The 16,001-nt window shown below is 37.8% G+C and overlaps 1 protein-coding gene across 5 annotated transcripts in view; it reads left to right on the top strand.

The window, feature by feature from the left end:
• Nucleotides 1-15,849, top strand: part of PDPK1 (3-phosphoinositide dependent protein kinase 1) — a 30,398-nt gene extending 14,549 nt beyond the window's left edge. For all 5 annotated transcript variants that reach the window (XM_048962218.1, XM_048962221.1, XM_048962219.1 and 2 more), the window contains 12 exons: nt 2,203-2,245; nt 2,450-2,587; nt 3,074-3,218; nt 4,363-4,460; nt 5,156-5,231; nt 6,258-6,326; nt 6,827-6,923; nt 8,201-8,374; nt 8,725-8,942; nt 9,522-9,579; nt 10,429-10,581; nt 11,144-15,849. In XM_048962218.1, coding sequence (XP_048818175.1) covers nt 2,203-2,245; nt 2,450-2,587; nt 3,074-3,218; nt 4,363-4,460; nt 5,156-5,231; nt 6,258-6,326; nt 6,827-6,923; nt 8,201-8,374; nt 8,725-8,942; nt 9,522-9,579; nt 10,429-10,581; nt 11,144-11,251 — 1,377 coding nt within the window. In that variant the 3' untranslated portion in view covers nt 11,252-15,849. The remainder of the gene's footprint in view (nt 1-2,202; nt 2,246-2,449; nt 2,588-3,073; nt 3,219-4,362; nt 4,461-5,155; nt 5,232-6,257; nt 6,327-6,826; nt 6,924-8,200; nt 8,375-8,724; nt 8,943-9,521; nt 9,580-10,428; nt 10,582-11,143) is intronic.
• Nucleotides 15,850-16,001: the final 152 nt, after the last annotated feature.

Here is a 16,001-nt window from a genome sequence, read left to right as displayed (position 1 = left end):
TTTTTACTCAGCCTTTAGTGTCACGGCCCTTAAGGACTTCAGGAGCCATAGTTATTATCCTCGTATTCAGCAGGCTTAAATAGATTGACTTTAACCTACTTTTGGGATCCATGGCATTGCACAAGAATGAATTGCTTAAGTAATTGTCTTAAAGAACTCATAAAGCAATTAATACTTCATTTGATGGTTTTGTAGTTGCCCCATTTAAAGCCAGTGAGTAATATTCTTTATCTTTTTCATATCGGCCATTTGTGTATACCTTTTGTTTTGTGTCTCTTTGGGGTGGTTGCATGGGAGTGTTTTCGTTTTTTGTTTTTCTTATACAGTGTGCTGGTATTTAGGAAGAAGGCCTCTGGTAGTCATCAAGGGTAATTTGCACTTTACTGCATAGTTTGGAATCTACAGGTTTCCCTAAAGAATATATCAGAGTTATTCCCTCTTGGACATGCTGGAACATGCTTGTTCAGTCAGCTTTAGTGAGACATTTTTATCAGTGTTTTGTTCCCTGCATCTTAGCACCATGTTCCCAGTAGAACAGAGAAAGTTGCATGGCTTAATCCAGGCTCTGACTCTGTATGTAGTGTTATTGGTTTTAATTTTACAGGCAGAATTTTGCTTACCGTAAACATTGGTGCCTTAGGTAGGGCTGGTGGAAGTGTGCAGCTGAAACCAGTTCTTAAATGTGGACTTGATCTCTGGCATTTGTCTCAAGCATTTGTCAAGCTTGAAGTTGGGCATGGTCATTAAGTCTGACAATTAAGTTGGCAGTAGCTGCTTTTTGGTAACCTCTGGGGGCTTTCTTCATCTTACTTTCCTCCAGTTTGAAAGTTTTAACTATATCTTTTTTTCCCTTGCTGTTGTCTGAGTTTTCCACTTATATGATTTTATGATCTGTGAATTTTCTGAATAGTTGCTGAAAGTGTTTTTGTTTATTTTAGCTATTTGGTCTAATTCCATTTTATGGAATTTACATTCATTGTTAATATTACTACTTATAGAGTGGATAAGGCCCCTGATAACACGAACATGACTTTAATATGCACCACTGTGGGATTTCTTCCTTGTTATTCTGTTTTTATGGAAAATTAGTTGAGAGAAAGTGAGGATGTGATGTTTGCTCAGATTTGTTCAGTGAGGGAGGGACCTAAAGATATCCATGAATTCATGCTAGGAGGAAAGTACTAAATCCAGTGTACAAAGCTGCTTGGTATGGAGGTGGGCAATACATCTGAAATGTTATGGTTTAAAAAAAGATACAGTACAGGGCTGGAAGAGAAATTACTCTTTGGAGTCTGTATAACTTCAGCTTTGAGAATTCTTAGCCAAGAGGTATCTTCAACTGTGTGCATAAGTTTGCAGACAATACCAAGTTAGACAGGACCATTGATCATCTTCAGGATGGGGAGGCTGTGCAGAGGAATTGAGATGGCCTGTTGGTGAGCCAGGTCCACTCACATGACATCCAGTGGTTGTAGGTGCTGGGTTCTGCATCCCATGCAGTGTGTAGGCCTGGGAAAGAGTGGATGGAAAGTTATCCAGCAGAAAAGGACATGGCAGTACTGATGGAAAGCTGGTTGAGCATGAGCCAACAGTGCGTAGGTTGTCAAGAAGGCCAGTAGCATCCTGGCCTGCACCAGAAATAGTGCAGTCTGCAGAACTGTGAATGTGATGATCCCCTTGTATACACCTTTGGTGGGATCACACCCCAAATATTGTGTTCTGTTATTGGCCCCTCACTACAAGAAGGATATGGTCTTGCTTGACATGTGCAGAGAAAAGAAACAAAGCTGGTGAAGGGGCTAGAGACTTGGGAGGAGCAGCTGAGGGAGTTAGGTCTGTGTAGTCTGGAGGAAAGGAGATAGTGAGCAATGTGTTCTCTCAACATTGCTCTCTCCTTTCACTTTGGAATAATTGACCTAAAGAAGGGCCCTATTTACAAGGTATCTTTTGCTAGGTGCATAAAATTTGATATTAGGAGTATGTTGCCATATTTTTTAGTACTCTGTAATAACTGATTTCTTGAGTTAAGACATCATGAGATGAGCACATGCTTACATCTTTTGTTGATTGTATTTATGACAGTTTATTTTGGACTAGCAGTAGTCTAAATACAGACTGGCAGATGAGAAGCAATGTTTACTGTATGCCTTCAGTGAATGGTTATGCTATATTCATTGTATATTTTATCTTCTATGGCAACAGGTTGTGTTGGCTCGGGAATTGACAAGTTCTAGAGAATATGCCAGTAAGTATCAATTCCTTAATGGTAACTTTTTAGAGTACTGTATGAATGCTGTCTGATTACAAAGTATCAATTCAAAAAAACAATTAGCATTTTAGTGATGAATCTAACTAACAATTACCCCCTTCCCCCCTCCAACCAAACCACAAATTACTTAATGAACTTGATTGGGTTGTATCTCCTGTGTTTTCACTCTGTTTTTTTCAGTTAAAATTCTAGAAAAGCGTCATATCATAAAAGAAAACAAGGTGCCATACGTGACACGAGAGAGAGATGTGATGTCCCGTCTGGATCATCCTTTTTTTGTGAAGCTCTACTTCACCTTTCAGGATGATGAAAAGCTGTGTATCCTTTGAGTTCTAAAACTTCTACACAATTTGTTATGAAAATGCTTGGTTTTGTTTCCTTTGAAACATTGTTCAACAGGAATTATGAGATAAACTTGAGGTATTTAAAATACCTTAGATGGTTGCCATACAACTTGTTTCAGTCATGCTTTTGATATAAATCAAGTAAGTAGAATGATGAGTGGGGGGTTCTCTCTGTAGGCAATTCTATATAGTTATTTAATTATTTGGGTGACTATCTGGAAAAATTACTGAGTTAACCTCCTGTGTGGTCTTTGGTGTGTTAAGAAACTGGAACCTTTATCCTAGATTTTTAGTACATACAGTTACAGATTGTTTTGAGTTACTACTATATAAAGCTTCAAATTAACCACTTACACTTTCCTGTTATATATTTTCAATAATTATTTTGAATAAAGAGTGTGGGGGGATGGAGGGAGTTGTTTTATCATATCTTAATACTAGACCTTAACTTAACATTCAGATTTTGGGCTTAGCTATGCTAAAAATGGTGAGCTACTAAAGTATATACGCAAAATTGGCTCATTTGATGAGACCTGTACCAGGTTTTATACTGCTGAAATTGTATCAGCCCTGGAGTATTTGCATGGGAAAGGAATTATTCACAGGTAATACAAAAATTAATGCACGAGAAACATTCATGATGTCTAACTGAATGGAGATTTTTTGGAAAGCTATTAAGAATATAATAGCATTTTGCTAGTCTTAGTGCTGTTGTTTATATAATGAATAGAATTACACAAAGTAAATGGTAGGAGGAGAGTAAATCTGTTACTACATCAACTTTTCTAGCTTGAAAACGAGAACTTTATGGTCTAGAACTAATGTTCCCAAAAGCTTGCGTGCCTTGAGCTCCAGAATCAGATGACTTTTTTGGTTAATTTAGTTTTTTTCCTGTGTCTGTGTACCAAAACAAATTAAAATTCTGCTGTGTGTAGGTTAGTGGGTAACACATCTGCAAGAAAAGTAAATATTAGTGTGTCTGCTTCCATTGAGTGAACAATTTCCACAAAGTTTATCAAGAAGTAGATAAACAGTGAAATTTAGGAAAGTGTTTAATAGAGTGTTTGCAGTTCTGATGCAATTATATTTCTGGATAAGCATGTTTTGCTGTGAATTTATTAAGCAAATAAGAGCTGTTTGGTACAATATTCAAGCAAGTGTGAGTATTTGAGTCACAGAATTTGTTTTGGAAAACAGAGCTTTAGTGTCTGTAGGTACCCATCAGTTGTTTGTAGAACAGTAGGTGGTGGTGTTTGGCAAAAAGCTGGCTGATCATAATTCTAATAGCATTAGTACTTATTTTTATTTAGAAAGTATTTTCCTAAAGCTTTTCAGTGAAGAAGTTGGGAATAGAATCTGTAGGGGCTGGATGTGCTGCAGTTTGGCTAAATGAAGTTTTGTACTTTTTGCCTATCTGTGAGTAAGCAGGCCTTGATCTCACTGCCATATCAGTCTGTCAGATATGACCTCGCTTATGGCTTGGGAATTCATTTTGCTGAAGAGGTGAAGTACACAGTAGCTTAGTTTTGTGCTCAACTATTCATTACCAAATATTGTAGGAAAAATGGTGACGAATGGACTTTGCAAAATCTGTTAGCAGTACTCTGCATGTTGTCAGCTGCAAGTCAAGGAATAGTCAATGTTTACAGAATATCTGCATCATTTGTGATGATGTGCATGCGAGACTCCAGACTATTTTGCAATGTTAATTTCTGTTCTGTTTTGAGTATGAAAATTGGTGTTTTCCAGGGACCTAAAGCCAGAGAACATCTTACTAAATGAAGATATGCACATTCAAATAACAGACTTTGGAACAGCAAAAGTATTATCTGCAGATAGCAGACAAGGTATGTTTTATTTACTTTGCCACGTATCACAAAATAGAGAGCAGTTCAGTTGGAAGAGACCTGCAAAGATCAAGTCCAGCTTCTAGCTACATAAATGCAGGAAGCGTTCCTTTCTAAATGTGGGTATATTGTATTTATCAAAATGTAACTTTGAGATGTAACTTGATGTGCTTAACTCTTATCTAGGAAACAAATCACTGAAATATATTGAAACAAATAATTTGACTCAGCTGAAACAGTGAGCTGTTACTTTCTGCATACTGAAGCCCTAGTGGCCTTCAAAGTTACTCAAACTTGATTGTGGAGTTCCTGTGTCACTAATTGCTAATATTAAGCTATGAATCAATGATACTGTAAACTATGCCTAATAAAAAGCCTTAGGCAGAACTGTTTCTCATTCACCAAATTGGGTAAATGTGACTTTTGTACTCTGATTTAGTAAGCTTGTGATGGCAGAATTTGTACCATAAATGTCTAGCTTCTTGAACCAAGAAGATATCACTGAGATAAAGTGAATTGTCTTCCTCCAGGTTTTCTGCTTGGGTAGTGAGAGGAAATTTCCTTGTATTTTTTTTTTTCTTGAAGCATTGCATAGTTTTCATTAGTTTACCTTTGAATTTTTTATGGATGGAGTGGGAGGGATTTGGTTTTTCCACAAGTATGCTTCTGTTTAACTATTTCAATTTTCTTTATAGCACGGGCAAATTCATTTGTAGGGACAGCACAGTATGTTTCTCCAGAACTGCTGACAGAAAAATCTGCTTGTAAAAGGTGAGGACTGTACTGTATTTTAGAACCTTGCTTACTCTGTCAGTATGCCACCCAGTGGGAGATGGATGGGAAGTGTAGCTTAGTATTTCAAAGAAGGAAGATGGTTGAATAAGAGTTTGAAATATTTTTTTATTTTTTAGAAAGTATTACTTTTCATCTGAGTGCTGGCCTTTTCATTTTATCTTATCTCTGAGTCCTACAGGCTTTGATGTTGTCAGGAGAAGGGAGTGAGAAATGAGAAGTTGAATTTCTTTTCTCCGTCAATATCTTTGTTATGCAAAGTCATTCTTTCATTCTTTTCTCATATAAGATGGCTCTAGCATGGTGATTCCTGTGAAAGATACAGAATGTCATGTTATGTCAGCTGAGGGAAAGGCTATTTAGGTGTCTTGTACTTATATTTGAATTAACTTCCAGTATTTTGTGAAGCTGTATTTAAGGTTTTCAGTAGTTCTGAGCCTTTGTTAGTATTCTTTTAGTCTTCCATGAGGATTTATAGGTCTTATCAATTCTCTATATAGTTTACCTTTGAGGTAAAATAAGTTTTAAAATATGCTTTCAGGCATATTGAAACTTAAGACTTTTCTTCTCCCATGCGCCATATTGTCTGCATTTTGTTTGTCTGAAAGAAAGCTTCTGGTTAAAAACATTTTGGTGGTGTTTTTTTTTTTTTTTTCCCATGAAATACTTAGAGGAAAGAATTTCTAATCTGGAGGAGCATGTACTGCATTAAGTTGGATGTGTCTTGGAATTGCAGTAGAGGTTAAATCGTCCTTTTTGTTCTATATACCTGTTAATTATGTCACTTGAGGATGCAGCTGTCTTGTGCCTGTGCTCGTAGTCAGTTGTGAGATGGTTACTCCTGTCAAGAAGTTAAGTGAAAGTAGTGTGGGAATCGTGCTAAAGAGGCTTGTTGGACATGTTCATACTATCTTTTTAAGTAGCAGTAGCTTAAGGATTTTTAATCATGGTTTACAGACTTGCAGAAAAAACATGCTATATGTTTGTTTCTCCTTTCTTTCAAAGCTCTGACCTCTGGGCTCTGGGTTGTATAATATATCAGCTTGTAGCTGGATTGCCTCCATTCAGAGCTGGGTAAGAGACCTAAACTACTTCCTTATGTAAATCATAATGCCAACATCAAGTCAATATATTTAACTTTATCACCAACTCTGAAGTGCCACTTTCCATGGTGCACTTCTAGTGTTGATATCATGTCTGCTTTAACTGGTGTAATGTAGATTATTTCCTTTTTGAGATCATGAAGATGGTAAATTGATTAGTTCCTTAGAGATTCTTTAATTTATCCTAGGATTTCAAATGTAGTTTATACTGTAAGTTAACTATGCCTCCGTGAGGAAGCTATCCTGCACCTCCCCCATATTGAGCCATATGACATTTCTGTTGTTTTTCAAGTATCTCATGCTTACAGAAGCATAGATACTTGTAGTACTGATTCTAAGGTACTTAAGGAGAGGGATTTATAGGAACTTCTAACACTTCCCTCACATTTAATATTTGTTCAGATCATGCATTGTTAAGGTAGAATAATCATGGAGAACCAATAACTAGCTAAATATTTTCTTCTTTTGCAGAAATGAGTATCTGATATTCCAGAAGATAATAAAATTGGAATATGACTTTCCAGAAAAATTTTTTCCCAAGGCAAAAGACCTTGTAGAAAAGCTATTGGTAAATATTTGTTGCTGTTAAATGATTTGATTACATTAGAATCATTCAGCTTAGTATGCAGTTCTGTTTTCCTAATGGTTCTATGTATTCTGTTGCAAGCTGTCCAGTAAGAACAACTGGGCATTATTAGATGTGTGTGAGAATGTTTTGATGTTAATGTCTCCATTACTTGTATTTTGTGTCTGAATTACAAAGTATGGGCAAGGCAATGTCTCTCCGTCAAGTGGAAACAAATGGTTCTACAAACTATGCATAACACAACTTAAGATTCAAACACTTGTTTGTATAGTACCCAAGTTAATTGGTGAGTTGCATAATGTATCATTTAATTGAAAGCAGCATTCTATACATGGTAGAATCATAGAATTACAAGGTTGGAAACGACCTATAAGATCATCTAGTCCAACCATCTCCTCATCACCATGGCTACCACAAGCTACACAAGCTGGTAGAAATATATATATTCCTAAAAAAGTGCATCAATTTACCCTGCATTTTAGAGCAGCTAATGAATGTCTTAGAATCAACCAAAGATTTACTCTGCACATGAATATTTGACAGAGGAAGAAAAAATGGTTGTCTCATCAGTGAGATACTGCAGTGACACTGCACTGAATATGCAGAGAACATTTTGTGTGATGGAAGCCTCTTGAAATTAGACTGTGTAAAGTATTAGGGAGAAAATGCTATGCTGTTTGTAACTGATGGTGAGGGCAACTACTGTGTGTTCCTGTGTCCAAGCTAGTTTTTTTGACCAAGCCATTGCCTCACTGGTAAGTTCCAGGATGCATCAACATCCTGAGAACTGTGCTGGTTTTGGATGCTTGAGAGGTTGGTGTTTGGCACCAGCTACAGGCTTCTCGAGCTATTCTGCATCACCAGAATATGATGTTATATATTTAGATGTGTTATATATTAGAATGTGGTGTCCTGTACTTTAATGAACCATGCTTCATCAGACATACTCAGTGTGTTTGCTTGGTTTTATTCCATCTCTATGAAGAAACAGAGCTTTAAAAAAAAAAAAAAGTTCTGTGGGCCTAAATACGTGATCATTTAGCTAGCTATGTGAGCTGATTTGATGCAAAATTGTGCTAACAAGATGTGCTGACAAAACATCTTACTATAAGCAGTCTCTATATTCCATATGTGTGTATGCCTAGGGCAGTAAGACCAACTAATTTTAAGTTTTCATATGTTGCTATGCAAATGTGAATGATGTTTGCCTCTTTCTTGTCGTTATTTTATGCCTGCTAACTTCACTGTAATTTATTCAGGTTCTAGATGCTACCAAAAGATTAGGCTGTGAAGAAATGGGAGGATATGGACCTCTTAAGGCTCACCCTTTCTTTGAATCCATTGTGTGGGAGAACTTACATCTTCAAACACCCCCGAAACTTACAGCATACTTACCTGCCATGTCAGAGGATGATGAAGACTGTTATGGAAATGTATGTTCATCTATATCTACCTATATATTCAAGTCTGATGCTATCTAGGCTTTCATTAAAGCAAACAGTTGCTGGCCAGAATTTGAAATAGTCAACTTTTTTTTTTCTGATGAATGAATGTTTGGAGGGGGTGGAGGGGTAAAAGTCTTTGCTTACTTTTGACCAACTATACTCTTCTGGTGTTGAGGTGTTGTGGATTTTTGGGGGGGTGGCGAAGATGTGCCTGTTACTCTGTACAGAGTAGGCTGCCTTTTTTCCCAAAAACCAAAATGTGCTCAATTTAAAAGCAGCTCTAATTTTTCAGTACACAACTCTTAATTTTTTTTTTCCCACTTTTTTTCTTTCTTCAGTATGACAATCTCCTCAGTCAGTTTGGTTGTATGCAAGTTTCTGGTTCTGCTTCTTCACATTCACTGTCTGTCCCAGAGACAAGTACCCCACAGACATCAGGAGGCAACATTGAACAGTATATTCATGATCTTGACAATAATTCCTTTGAGTTGGACTTACAGTTTTCTGAAGATGAGAAGAGATTACTTCTGGCAAAACAAGCTGGTGGAAATCCTTGGTAAGAAGTGTGAATGTAGCTCATTTGTTGCACTGCAGTGAGCAATCAAGAAAAATTATCATAATACAAATCAGTGTTCATCATCCTTAAGCAAAGTATTAGTCACTAGTTTTTTTTCTTAATTTCTATTTTTAAAGTAGTAGCTTAGTTTCTCAAGTTGTGAGTTTAGAATAGATAGAAATAACACTACACCAATACAAAAAAGTTCTTCCTCTACAGAGCCCTACAGCTAGAAGAAATTTCTACTTTCTTACCACTTGCATAACATTTTGTAATGGTACTATCCTGTTGAGCTAACCAAAACGTGTCTAGGCAATGTACTCATTAGCATTTCTCTTCTCTCTTGATAAGATTTTCTCATTTATGACTTTTTAATGCCAGTTTAAAGCTTTTTGGTGTGAAATGAGGAAGAGGCCAACGTTCATCTAGTGAAATTGTTTGGGACTTTTTGGAGGGAAAGCACTTGTGAGAGGGAAATGGGAAATTGCTTAGTAATAATAGTAGCAATGATAATTAAAGCTGTTTCTGTGAAAAAACTACTTCTGGAGTAAGTGGTTGTTTTTTTTAATTCTTTTAAAGGCATCAGTTTGTAGAAAATAACTTAATCCTAAAAATGGGCCCTGTGGACAAAAGGAAGGTAAGAGCTTTTTCGTAATCCCCATAACAGGAATCAGTTGTCACATTCTTGCACGTTCACAACAAAGATGAGGAACCTGTTTTAGAACCTGTTTACTTGTTTAACCTTGTCAAATCATTTTGTGTACTTTTTAAAATGTAATATTTTCTATTTTGTGGTGTCCTTTCAGTTTTTGCAAAATGCTAAAAGTAAATGTGCTGTTGATGCTTTCACATTGAGACTGCAGTAAATTTTCATTCTACCCCCTCCTACCAGTCAGATACAGTCCATTACAAAATTGTCTTAATGCATATCTGCCTGTGAATGCAGAAGATAAAATACAAGCTCATTGTTCTTGGCTGTGTTATTTCCTGGACCTGGATAGTTTCTATATATCCTGAGAGAGATAAAGGTGGCATTAGAACTACTGTAAGTGTTAACTTAAACATGGTACAAAGGAACATTGGTAGCCTGTGTCAGCTTTCCAGGAATGGAGGCTGTCTTTCAGGTAAGTTCTTCCCTGTTTGTTTCTGATTTTGTCAGGAAAGTCCCTGCTGGAGTTGTGTGCCAGGATCTCTGATAAAGAAACTCTGCTTCACTCTGTACAGCTAGATTTATGGAGTTCTAACAGAACATGAAAATGCTTTCTCAAAATAGCACTTGTGTTTCACCTTGTAGTATTAATGCACTGTAGCCTCCATGAGAAAGAATAAAGTCAACTAGGTAAAGCACAAATGAAACAAATCAAAACTCTTGCAAATTCAAACATCTTATGGACCTGTTTTAATGTTATCTGTTCTGTCAAATTCAGAGATCTACAAATTTATTTTTTCTATTAATGCTTTTTTGTGCTGCTGCTTTTCCTGCTAGGGATTGTTTGCACGTCGGCGCCAATTGCTCCTCACAGAAGGGCCCCACTTGTACTACGTGGATCCTGTCAACAAAGTTCTAAAAGGAGAAATCCCCTGGTCTTTGGAGTTGCGGCCAGAAGCCAAGAATTTTAAGACATTTTTTGTTCACACAGTAAGTTACTTGAATTTCTTTCTAAGTTACAATAAATGCCCAGTAACGTTAGTGCAGTTTGTTAGTGATGAAATATTTTGTGGAGATACACGAGTAATTCTTAAACACAGATGTTGACTGCAGAGATTACTTGTTAACATTAATTACTAGCCATAGCTTAAAAAATAAAACAAAAACCCATCTTCCACACACAAAAGGAACCTGAGAAGCATCTTCCCACAAAAATAAGTTTAATTCCAGATTAGGTAAAATTTAAGTGATTTTTGTATTTGAAGGAAGTTCTCAAGGACTTTTGAAGACCGGCACGGCTTATTTAGAGTGGTTTGGAAGGAATAGGCTGACAATATATTGACAGTTGATATGACTGCTTGCTTAATTCTGAGATGACAGGTCTACAATTATTCAGCACTATATAATGTGATATAATTGTGTTTGAATTTAAGTTTTTGGGAAGGTTGCAGACTGATTCTGAATAATGATTTCATTGATAGGTGCGGAATGAATTACTGCTTTTTGGTTTAACTGTGCTTGGAATGCTCACTAAAGTGTTGTTCATTTATAGCCAAACAGGACGTACTACCTGATGGACCCGAGTGGGAATGCTCATAAATGGTGCAAAAAGATACAAGAAGTGTGGCGGCACAGATACCACCAGAATGCTGCTAAATAGTAAAGCTCATCCAAAATCTCCCAGTTTCTCTTCTTGCTGCTAGAACTTGATGCGCAGCTGATCAGAGGAATCTTTCCAACCCATCTATTACCATCTCAAGGGGAAGCATATGTCTGAAATGTTTTTAAAAAAGAAAAAAGGAAAAAAAAAAAAAAGGCAAAAACCGAATGGAATTCAGGGTCGCTTTGCTCGCTCTTTGTGCTTCTGTTGAGGCTTCCACATGCGTATCATTGCAGTGAAGATCTTGCTTTTGTGCACTTCAACTCAATTTCTGCAGCAGACTAGTGGATAGACATTGCATTACCAGCTACACTTAAGATGAGTTAAAACCAATCCACACGCACACACCCTGAATCATGTACCAGCCTTGCGTTTATGGGGCTGGAGTTTTCTGTGACTTTCACATTATCATTGATCTGTATTTCATCAGGGAGCTTTTATATGCCTCTCCTAAGCACCACTTTTTTTTTTTCCCCCCCTTTTCCTTTCCTCACAGTCCCTGAGCTTACTGGTGTATGACATTTTGTAGCCAGGTCAGTTGCACCCTTGTGTAATTCCTAATATAGTTCTGGTTGCAGGATTTACGTGGTACTTAAATAATTATGTGAATGAATCAGATGTATGTATCTGGCAGATGGGCTCCAATGATAGAGGTTGTGAGAATAAAATGCTGAACATGGCACTGAAATTTTTTCTAAAATTGAAATGTTGGCTTCTGAAGCATATAAAGTTTTAAACATTCAGTTTAAATTTTAATATGAATCGTGTGTTTAATCAAGAGACAAACTTAGCAGCATGCTTTTAACTAATACTAACTAAAAAATTAAATAGTTAGTATGGAGGAAAAAAACAACATTACTATTGAAGTAGTAAGTAGTTTTTCTCCTTTCCGGGAGATGAGGGCTAGAAGCTTTCTTTGCAGGGTGTGCATGTTTTGTGCATTTTAGTGGGGCCAACCTATTTACCTGGATAGAGAAGAAAGTGTGAAAGCTTTGTACAATTGATTTGATTTTTTGTTTGTTTCATTGCATAATGAAGTGTACAAACAGTCCTATTTTCAGTCTTTGGCCAAATATTTAAGACCTTTTAAAAACTTTTATTTTGCTCAGTTGTTTTCCAAAAATTAGATCCATACTGTAATCTGGTTTAAAAATAACAATGTTGATGCAACGGGGAAAAAACATATGGTACTTGAGGCATATCTATAAAATGGGGTTTTTATATCAATCTCCTTTTATCCTTTTCAGTAAAAGGCTTCTTTGTGGTCAAACATTTCCTGTAATGTTACAAAGACTTAATATGCTAAAAACAACTTCCCTAATGGTATTTCCAGCGTCTGCGTTCCTGAACCTTGCAGAGGGATGATAGGGCTGAACAAAGGCATTCCTTCCTTGTTTTGAAAGTGGTATAAACATCACACCTATTTATTCACCATCTACACATCCCATCTTTGTGCATATTGAGGTCTCTATGATGTGTTTCCTTCTATCAAATAAATATTCCACTGCAGTGTTAAAAAAGACAAATGTGCTATAGTGTTCTGAAAGGAATGTTCTAAAAGCAGCGGCTTATCAGACTCTCAGAAAATACCTAATTGAGAGGATTTCTGTTAAGAGAGATTATTCATCCTTTTTGAGGAAAGAAAAGAAAAAAGCCAACCAAAAAATGATGTTACATGGTTGAATTAGGTGACAGTTCAGTTCTTCCAGCATCCTTCAGCCTTTCCAAGGAGAGAGTGCAGTGCCCTTTTCCTTTGGAGGAGATATATCCTTGTCTTCTGTTAGCCCACCGTGTATGAAAATGTGTGTGACAGAAGGAAATCAGTGGCTTACAGTGCATGGCAGCGAGGAAACAAAGGTGTCCTGCAGAAATGGCTGCGATGAGAAAAACAGAACTGTTCCATTTGCATCATAAGGAATTTTGCCTCATAAAGCATGCTCCTTGCTGCTGAAATTTGAATAGCACAGTATACTTTCCATCTGTGCCTGTGATTAATCCTTTATTAGCTATCTTAAGCAAGATGCTGTTGTGAATTTAGTCGTGCAGTCAATCTGCAGCTGTCAATTCCAGCTATGCCCTGGGTCCACTCGAGACAGCCCTAAAGCTTTGGGTTTAAGCATACAGATGTAGACTTCAAGCAAGCGAGTCTGGCAGTGATGGAGTTTTATTGTGTCACTTCTGTTCTTTGTGATGAAACTCATACAAAAAGTCTGGCAAAGTTATTCTGCTAATTAAGCAAAATCCATAGCTTCAGTAGGAGCTAGATTGGGGTTGCCCTTGGCCTTTTCACTTTAAATGACTAGCTGGAAATGTGGGAATACTTCAACAAGTGTTCTGTACTGATCAGGCATGCAGTCATTTCGCTGTTTAAAAACTTATCTTTTTCATAGCTTGAAAATCCTCTATCAGTGTCCTTCATTCCTGCCTACCAAAACCTTTCAGCCAAAGAAATACTGTTATCACTAAGCTGCAAAATTAGTCTATAAGATGGCTGTCTGCATTTTTGTGTCCCTGATGGACAGCATTGTCATTAAGAAACTGCGCCTCTCCTGGGCGTCTGTCTCTACCCTTAGAACTTCAGTGTTCCAAATCAAGTATTTCTCAGCCTCTGCTTTTAAGTGAAACCTGTAGTTTTGAAAGATAAAAGCAACCATGGAGATTGAAGTATGCTTTACCAGTTTGTTCACTTGCATATGTGCTGGAATGTGCTGCATACAATGAAGGGCCAGTTCCTGTTTTAGATATGTATACTGAAGCAGGGCAGTTTCAAATCTTGTCTCAAGGATGGCTCTTGTGTTTCATGAGAGTTCACAGAATGAAAGGTGCGAGGGAGATTGGCCAGAGCTGCAGATAAGCCAGGTGATTTCTCTGCTCTTTATCCAAGGTCTTTCAGAGTACAGAGATGGGTTGCTGGACACTTGAAGGCTTCAGAATCCTTCTTACAAACCTACAGAAAACTAGTTTTGCATTTTGAATAACGACCATTTATGAAGCTACTGGTTAATAATGTTTTAATTTGTTTTGCTTGGGATTTGGACTTCAGGGATGTGTTCATAGCCTCTTTTCTGTTGGGTGGAGCTTAAAGCTGAAGTACTGCTTCTGGGAAGGATTCCTGAATTCCATAATTCTATCCAGCTCCCGGCCCAACCGCAGAAAGTTCGGTGTTGCTGTGATAAACTAAGACATGGCTTTGTTCCCATTGCCTTAATGCCTGGTTTTGGGAAGGATTTATACTATGGAAGACTTGCTTCGCGTGTGATGTTGAGGCATTGTGAACAGGCTGATGTCAGTTATTAATATTTCATTTGCTAAGTGCTAATGCTGAACACATCAGTATCAGGTAGGACTGTGGTCTGCTTATTTTTTCCAGTCCGATTTATTTGTGAAGTATCTGCTATAGTTAATCCTGGGGGGGGGGGGAGGAGGAGAAGCTCTGTAGGCTGAATCAAAGATGTGATGATTCTAATCTGCTTCCTCAGGACAAGGTGCTTGCTTTAATGTGCTTGATACCATTTTGGCCCCAAAAAATTGATTTTAGCACTCTGTTGAGGAGATGGCTTGTGTGGTGGTAGTTGCCTAAAGATACGGTGTGTGGATTCTGATCCTTTCTGCTATATGGAGTTATGTGAATAGGTGTGATATTTATATCTGAAGTTTTGCTGAATGCCTGTAATGCTTTATGCAAACATTAACAAAGTGGAAGGAAGCGCTCCTGCAGAGCTTCATGATGCAAATTGTGAGTTGATGAGTGAGTTTACAAACTAATAGCTCGCCGTTCCAGATTGGCGTGCTTTCAGTTAAAGGTGGATAAAGTCAGAAATTTGTTTCCTCTTTAAGTTACTTTCAGACAGCAAATAATTGGAGAAGTGATGAGCACCCAAGGACTCGGTCTGCCTGTTGGCATGGCAGGGAATGCAGGCGGCTGTGATTTGACAAAGCTCCCAACGACCATGTACTAACTGGATGTGGCAGTTGTTCTAAATTGTGGCAGAACTTGTAATTACTGTATCTGACAAAAGAATAGGAACCAGGAACCATAATCTGTCTGGATAGTTGTACACTAAGCTGTTCTTCAGGTTGTTGACGGTCAGTTGTGTGTAATATTCTCTACCTGGTTTGTAGCTGTAACTGTGATGTACAGATAAAGGAAAAAAAACCAAGAACTCGCACAAAACAATCCCCCGTCCCCCAAGAACTTACGAGAACAGAAGCAAATAATGCAATGATATGATACACACTTTTGTATTTTTATTCTTCTAAGGTTATTTGCTGGCTTTTGTTGGCCTCTAGTTCAGTCTGTGTTATTTAAATTCTAATATATGAATTATTTGGATTGAATTCATGTTCGGGGCCATGGTGTTGTATGTATTGATGTACAGCCTGGAATGTGAATAATTATTGTAAACTATATTTTACACCTTTTTTTCTGGCTTTATTATATAAATTTTCTATTGGTCGATGATTTAATCATATCTCATAATTTAATAACCGCTTATACTCCTTTCGACAGATCTCTGTGCTGTAGATGTGTAGCTAGTGACCGGATGATGGATTTCACTTATGCTCGGTAGTCTGTAATAAAGGCATGTAGGGTCCTGGCCCGGCCTCCGCCTGCTCCTTCCGCAGCGCCGCGTCACGGGAAGGGGCGGGGGCTGCGCGGCGCTCCGGCGGCGGCGCTGGGTGGGGGGGGGGCGCCGCGATCCAAGAGCCGGGCGGTGCGGAACGGCGCGGTGGGGCGGAGGAGTGGGGG

Source organism: Lagopus muta, chromosome 15 (genome assembly GCF_023343835.1).
Source record: "Lagopus muta isolate bLagMut1 chromosome 15, bLagMut1 primary, whole genome shotgun sequence".
In the NCBI taxonomy this organism is placed as follows: domain Eukaryota; kingdom Metazoa; phylum Chordata; class Aves; order Galliformes; family Phasianidae; genus Lagopus; species Lagopus muta.
This window is presented reverse-complemented; position numbering and strand designations above follow the sequence as displayed.